The 7,694-nt window shown below is 39.7% G+C and overlaps 1 protein-coding gene across 6 annotated transcripts in view; it reads left to right on the forward strand.

Annotated features, from left to right (window-relative positions):
* Positions 1-7,296, forward strand: part of KIF13A (kinesin family member 13A) — a 220,233-nt gene extending 212,937 nt beyond the window's left edge. For 5 of the 6 annotated variants that reach the window (XM_074987602.1, XM_074987603.1, XM_074987607.1 and 2 more), the window contains 2 exons: positions 383-1,499; positions 4,661-7,296. In XM_074987602.1, coding sequence (XP_074843703.1) covers positions 383-1,499; positions 4,661-4,941 — 1,398 coding nt within the window. In that variant the 3' untranslated portion in view covers positions 4,942-7,296. Of the gene's footprint in view, positions 1-382; positions 1,500-4,660 lie in introns of those variants that run through there. The other variant, XM_074987606.1, reaches the window with a different exon arrangement.
* The last annotated feature ends 398 nt before the right edge of the window (positions 7,297-7,694 follow it).

The raw sequence follows: 7,694 nt of genomic DNA on the forward strand, positions 1-7,694 counted from the left end.
ATTTAGAACATGACTTGTTAAATTTCACTGTCTGGTCTAGTTACTGAACATATAAATTCAGAGGTTAAAACATCTTGAACACTTCATTAATTTAATTAAAGTGAACATCTTAGAAAATATTGATAGGACAGCACTTTCAGTGGCTCTTTTTCTGTAAGTTACTCAGGCATTAATTGCTGTTCAGAGAGGACTTGTACTTTGTTTAAAGGATGTAAACATTTTTCTTCATTTTTGATATTTAGGAGACAAATTTATTTGGACCGTCACAGAGTATAAGCTTTGGGACAGTACTTACAAATCAATGAAAAAACATTTTTTTTGAAACTTTAATCTAGAAAGTATTTCATAAAGTGCTTAACCCATATGACTGTAATTTTTGCAGGACTCTGATGAAGACGACAGTGAGTTGGAGGCCATTAATCAGAAGCTGACAGGCTCACAGGGTTTTCATAATTTTCGGCCTTATGTACCTGAGGAGTTTGCTGACTTCAGCGTTTACAATGCTAACTTGGAGAACAGAGAGTGGTTTTCCACTAAAACAGATAGCATGATTTCACGTGTCTTTGAGAAAGAGGTATCCCGCAGCCCCACCACTAGCAGTATTACTAGTGGTTACTTTTCGCATAGTGCCTCTAATGCTACACTATCTGACATGCTTGTTCCCTGTAGTGATAGCACAGACCAGCTAACCAATCAGATGAAAGATTTGGACTCCAGTGATCACTCAGGATCATGTCTTGCATATGATTTGAGATCTTCGAACAAGGAACTTCCAGAAAGGTGCTTAGCTAAAGATAAAATACATGTGTCACCACTCAAAGAAAGCAGGGCCTTAGCAAAAGAGATCTCACCATCCCGAAATGCCACTGAGAAGAACTCTGAGAACTTACATAGAGCTGGCTCTTGTTCCCATTTAGATTCCTCAACCAGCGGAAACACTCGAGACAAAATTGAGTTTTCATCCCGGAAAGCAACGATTGAGCATACGTCAGATGTTCTCGAAGATCATTCATTTACAGAGTTTATGGGTGCTGAAGATGGAAAGGACTTTGACCAGTCAGTAGGTCAAAAGTTATGTTCCACTGGTTCCTCTAATGAAAAGAAAGAAATACCAATGGCTACAATGGACAGTGTCTCAGATTTATCACAAAACACTTACAAAGAGGGCATACACTTAGGCCAGCTGGCCTCTGGGGGTGTGGATTCCCAGCTGTCAAATGCCACTGAAAACCCTCTGTTTTCTGTGTTAGTAGAAGAGACTTCATATTGTCAGACATATCCTGATTCTTCCCTTAACGATTTTATTATAAAGAACCATTTAGATGTTTCTGACTCTGAAGATGGTGCTTCTGCAGACCAAACCCACACTTTGCCTAGCTGGGTGGCAATGGGAGAACAAGTGTGTGTGGGAGGTAATAAGACTGGCACAGTAAGATACGTTGGACCAGTGGATTTTTCACCTGGCATCTGGGTTGGAATTGAATTAAGCGTTCAGTTGGGTAAGTGCCCACAAATAAGGTTCTGTAAGTTATAACTTCTGGCATAATGTATGTTTATACTGTATATTCGCACATTAAGTAGTCCACAGGGAATTCTGTGCAAAAAAGTTGGAAATTCTGTATACAATGTTTTGAAAATATGCATATGGTATTTGTCAAAACAACATACTACAATGACACCAGTTTCAATTATTTCACGGTACATGTCAGCAAATGTCTGTAACAATACAGACAACAAATGATTCAGTTAATGTTTTTTTAGCAAATAGATTCTTTATTGAGCATATTCATAGAGAACTTAGAATAAAAATTAATTTCAATTACAATATAGAACTAATATCTCCCACATTGTCAGAAGCAGTGCAAAGGCTTGGTGGAGTCCTGGGTAACAGAGCAGCTGAGGTGGAGAGGAAAGTAACTGGTGGGCAGGAGCCTGGGAGTGAACCTAGATGGTGGTTGGGAGTGGATGGCAGAGGTACAGAACAGGCTTTTTTGGGAGGAGGGATTGTTAGGGAGTTGAGGACTCTCCTCCATGAAGGTCCTGGCTGAACCCTATCCTCTCCCATTCAGCCAGGTACATCTGCCCTGTTTCCATATGTCCCAGCACCCTCACTTCCCTTCAGCCCAAGTCTGCCCCCCACCCCAGCCCTTCTGAACCTCAGTGTCTCTCTCACTCACTCACTCACTCACTCACTCACTCACTCACTCACTCACTCACTCACACACACACACACACACACACACACACACACACACACACACACACACACACACACGGAGAGAGAGAGAGCAATCCTATGTGCTCTGTTCTGTCTGTCCTTCCCTTGTTATCTTTTGCCTCCTCATCTGTCCTTGCAGGCAGGGTGCCGTGAGGACGCACCTATCATTCTCCCTATCAGTGGCTGGCTGCTACCCTGGGTGAGCCAGCTGCCCTCTGTTCTGGCACCACAGCAACCTCTGTTGGGCAAAAGGCATAACTGCAGAAACTCTCTGGCAGATGTATCTTCTGTGGGGAAACATGAATTCTGAGTGATGGTGAATTTCCCCACGAGTAAATTGTGTTGGAAAATATCACACCAGTCTTGAAGTTGGGCTATTTTATATACTCATCCTTCTTAATGTGGCATATTTCTTTAAGTGTACAGGGTTTTAGTTTGTTTTTGAAGGGTTAATTTTTGTGTGTGCTCACAGTTGTTTTAAACAAAGAACTATGTTTCTCTGGGTTTTTGCAAAGTATTTTGACACCTCAAGTCATACTGGCTGTCATTGGTTCCCCTTTGTTGTCTGTCCCTTCCCTCCCACTCTTTTTGTAGCTGGGGTAAGTTGAGGTAACTTTAACCTTTTAAAACTGCCAACATTTAAAGCAACCTTTTTGCTAGTTCATCATTCACCGCCCATTGCTATAGCAACCAGCCACTGAGGAGTTAAAATTCTGCCTGCTGTCTTTGCCAAAGATCACTGTTTGTGAGAAAAATAGCAGAATAGTGTTTAAAGAATTGTTTTAAAACTATACCTTGATTTTACCAGCACAACTTTCATTTTGATGAGAACATTGGCGCAAAACAGGAAGCAATGCCATTTGAGTACAAAAGCTCTTTATAGAAATCATCTACAGACCTTTAGAGTTAACGCTCTTTTAGAAAAATTGACAACCTAGATTTCAGATTGTGTTGGAACCTTTTTAGACAATGAAAGAAGTTTTTGTTTTCTAAATTATTTAATTGTGATGTTGCAATACCAGTTACTTCTGAAAAGGGAATAAATGTTGTACTTTATCACTATATTAGCTTAAGGCCAGGTCTATACTAGGATGTTAGGTTCACTGATTTAGGTCGATTTTCTAACTAATCAGTCTATGCTACAGGGTCCATTCTGCTTTCTTTAAGGGCTGGGGAAAGCAATTTGCAAAGTTCCATGAAAGTGGCCATACACATGCAGAAGTTTTGCAGTCACTGCTGATCATCCCATACCTGCAGAGCAGTACAGTCCCACCAGCCTGTTTCATGGCTTCTGAACCACTGTGTACAAAGCATTGAGTGCAGCCAGCATCTCCGTTTCTCCTCTCTGATGTTTCACATATGTGCATGTCCATGTTCTCATCAGAATCTTAATTGCTCTGGCAGCTGCTTACGCTCTGTATGTATCACAGCATAATGTGTAAGGAGTGCACAACATTTGCCACAGTAGTTTTAAACTGGACAGGGGCCATGGTAGCTTTGCAATAGCATCTGCACAGATACCAAGCTGCAAAAGGGCACAAAAACACTGTTTGCTCTTGCTTTCCAGCAGGAGGTGGAAGAGATAAATGTAGTATGTAGGGAAGGTTCAGGAATGTGGGGCACCTCCGCGGGACGAAAGGGAGGAGATGTGGTAGTCAAGACAAAATGTCAACAGCTAGAAAGAAATTTCTCATCCTATCACACAAGCACAACCCCCACCCATAGCCAAGCTGCCACGTGGTGGGGGTGAGGAGGGGCAGCAGCTGGTGCCAAGCAGTGCAGGGAAAAAAAACAGCTAGCAGAGGTAGACACAGAACCACAGACCTCACAGCTGCACTAATAGTAAAGAAAGAAAAGATTTTTCAACATCTCATTATGCCATAGCCAAAGGCTTCCAGGTGCCAAATTGAAACGGTCTTCCTGTTGCCTATTTCCTCTGCACCTGAGAGCAGTGGAGATGGAAAAGGCCAGGGTGGAGAACTGTGTGGCATTGTGGGGCACATATGGGACGCCTCTGGAGGCTAATGAATTCAGTTTAGAGACATGGTACTTCCTCACTACCCTTCATTTGGAATTTTAAATTCGAAACAATGCTACACCTGTCAGGTTCTGACGATATTATGATATTGATATTATGTCCATTTTAGTGCTCAATAAATTGAGCTAATGGAATTTACAGTGAAGAGAAGCACTTGGTAAAATTGAGCTAAATGACTTAAAGTTGATATTATCTTGTAGTGTCGACATAGCCTAAGAGTTAGTGTGATGTGTTGTCATTATTCAGAATGCTTCACCGCTTATTCATGTACTGCTGTCACCAGCAAGAGTTTCAAGCTTGAATACTCAGTATTTTTAGGGATAATCATCACATATATATATATAGTAACTGCATATGACGACTAAGTACTGAAAACTAATGTCATGTATTTATTTTCATTTAAGGGAAACATGATGGAACTGTAAAAGGTAGAGAGTATTTCCACTGCAAGCCACGACATGGTTTGTTTGTTCGTCCTGAGCGCCTCAGTAAAGCACCAGCTTCAACAAAGAGATGCAGTAGCACTTCACAATCTCAAGCATCTTCCGAGAAGCGGAAAAGTTCCATACTTCCAGGGTCATCTTCCTCTTCTGAAGCAGGAGAAGCACCCCTCTGTCAGTCAGGAGATGCAGCTGCGTCGTCTTTTTCTAGGAAACAAGAGAACAGGAAGTCTTGGATTAAATAAACTGTAGCATTTTTGCACTTGCTGCACGCATTACTGTGTAGAACCCTTCATGGATTTTAAAAGTCACTGTACAGTTTTCATCTGTCCATACTGAATGTGCACTCTGTAGAGTCATGGACTTACTTCTCTAATTTTTTATAAAAATATATATTATATATATAAATATATTGTGTATCTATAGTTAGTCTGCCAATAGGCAGATATGGCTGCACACTAAAAATACAGTTAAAACAGATTTGTAGATACTTATGAGGTACTGGACTATTTGTTACACAATGACTTGGGAGATGTATTTTAAACAACAACAAAAAAAACATATTTTATTTTGGGGGGTAAAAGGATGTAATATCATATTTGAAAAATCTACACTATGCTGTTCTTAATTACCAAAGAACTTTTATTAGACTGACCCACTTGCTGTTGATATCCTGTTTTTATTGTAAACATTTGTTTTAACTACTAGCTTGGTGCCATGTGTCTTGTAATCACTGGGCACGATGCTGCCTTATGTCCTGTGTTAAATACACTGAAATATCTGACTGCTTCATTTTTTGTCTTCCTAGAGGCCTGCCACTGTGGTGACTTGGCACTGTATTGAAAATACAAACAGTGCCAAGGCTGTATGTTTGGAATGTTATATGCTAACCCAAGCCAGGCAGCTGGATTGCGGAAACAGTATTGCTGCAAAGAAGTGAGGACACTATTTCCTTTAAAAATGGCTTTTAGGCAAATGGAGAAACAAAGGAGCAGTAATGGATCACAACTGCAAACCTTGCACTGTTGTTATATACTGGTTATGATCAAGCTAAAATGGAACGTTCTAAAATACTTTTAATCTGTATAGTCTATTTTAATAATGGAAATGATGGAGGGATTTATGTACAATGCTTGTGAGTTCTTGAGGAAGCTGTTCCGCATGTACATATTGTAGATGCCTGTACAATGTCTGGGATAGCTGTAAAGTAACAAGTGGTAAAAGTGAGTGAAATGAATGGCCTGCTGTACCTGTTTTTCTTAGCCAAGTGAATGAGTAAGATACCTGGGACCTTACCGAAAAGCTGCTGTTATTTCTTTTCATTTTGTGTATATTAAGGTGAATGTAGTGTTTTACTATTTACTGTAAAGAACTGTAATTTATATTCAATTTCTGCCATACTGTATTTAATTGGTACAGATCTTTTGTGTTTTAGAATACAGACTGTTTTTCAGTTTTAAGAAAATACTGTTTTGCTTGTATTTGACTTCAGTAATGGATTTAAAGATTCATTATAAAGATCAGGTTTAGTGAGTTTGCTAATTCACAGCTTAGGTGCTCCAGTGGGATATATTGTATACACCTCTTGATATATGAGGTTTCAGTGATGACACAATACAGTGCATCTGGCTGTTCCCAAAAGTATGGTTTGCTTTTAGGGAAAGAACAAATACAGAGCCAACAGTTCCCAATATTAACGTCTACCTTGAACTGATCAAGCTGCATCAGTGGAAGAAATTGTCATGAGGATTGTAACTGAAGAATTCCTTTGTGCAAAAGTATCTTATCAGGGATAATTGGTCCTAGAACACCTCCAAATGTTTATATAAAAACAATGTTTTAAATCTAAATTAAGGATATAAATTAACACAACTTTTTTTTTCTAAAATAGTTACAGTATTTGCCCCAAATATCTATTTTGGATTATTTAAAGAATACTGTGGACATTATCTTAAGGAAAAATAAAATGTTATTTTAGTTTATGATGGTATTTAAATATGCACACTTGTATTCTATGTATTTGTGAATACAAAATGTGTGTTTACTCAGATATTTTGGGGATAGGTTTGCTTGTGTTAATATGCAGCCCATAAGGATGTTGCACAAAAATAAGAAACCACTCAATTCTATCCAAATGCTATACATCCATTCACAAACTATTGATATCATTGTGATCTCTGTTCTTAAAACTTCCGTGCTTCTGCTAAGCTTGTCTGTTTCATAGACTTCAAGACCATTCTAATCTAGTCTGACCACCTGTATGTATAATTTGGGCCCTATGTCATGCCAAAATTAACTTTAAATGACAGCCTATCTTTTTAAAAAAAAAAAAACAAAAACAAACAAACCTATCTTGATTTAAAAATTACCAGTGATGGAGAATCTACCACAACACATGGAGATTGTTCCATTCTGCCTTCGCTGTTAAATTTATGCCTTATTTCTAGTTTGAATTGCCTAGCTTCTCATTATAGTACTTGGATTTTATTAAAATTCACAATAACATGTTCTTCTTCGAGTGGTCCCCGTGGGTGCTCCACAATAGGTGTCGGGCTCGCCCGGCGCCACAGATCGGAATTCTTCTAGCAGTTTCTATTGGATCGCGCATGCGCCGACGCGCGCCGCTCCCTTGCGCACCCCCAGCCATGTGCGCAATCCGGTCCCCGCCAGTTCCTTCTCAGCCACTATCGGCTGCAGATGGAATCCACTCCGGCTAAAGCCAGAGACAGATAAGATAGTTGTTTTTTACGTGTCGTTCGTTTGTTTGTCACTATTATACAAAAAAAAAAAAAAAAAAAAAAAAAAAGAGAAGAGCATATTAGATAGCAGAGAGAAGAGGAACGAAGGAGAGGCGGACAAGAAGGCTGTTAAGCCGTCCGCTGCCCTGAAGGCCGTGAATGTTATTTTGGGTTAGAAAGCACTGATTAGTGGCTAAGTACCCTGTTAACAGTAAAGACTCACCGCGATGGCTTCCTCGGGGTTTAAGAAGTGTCAGTTA

This window comes from Carettochelys insculpta, chromosome 2, assembly GCF_033958435.1.
Source record: "Carettochelys insculpta isolate YL-2023 chromosome 2, ASM3395843v1, whole genome shotgun sequence".
NCBI lineage: Eukaryota > Metazoa > Chordata > Testudines > Carettochelyidae > Carettochelys > Carettochelys insculpta.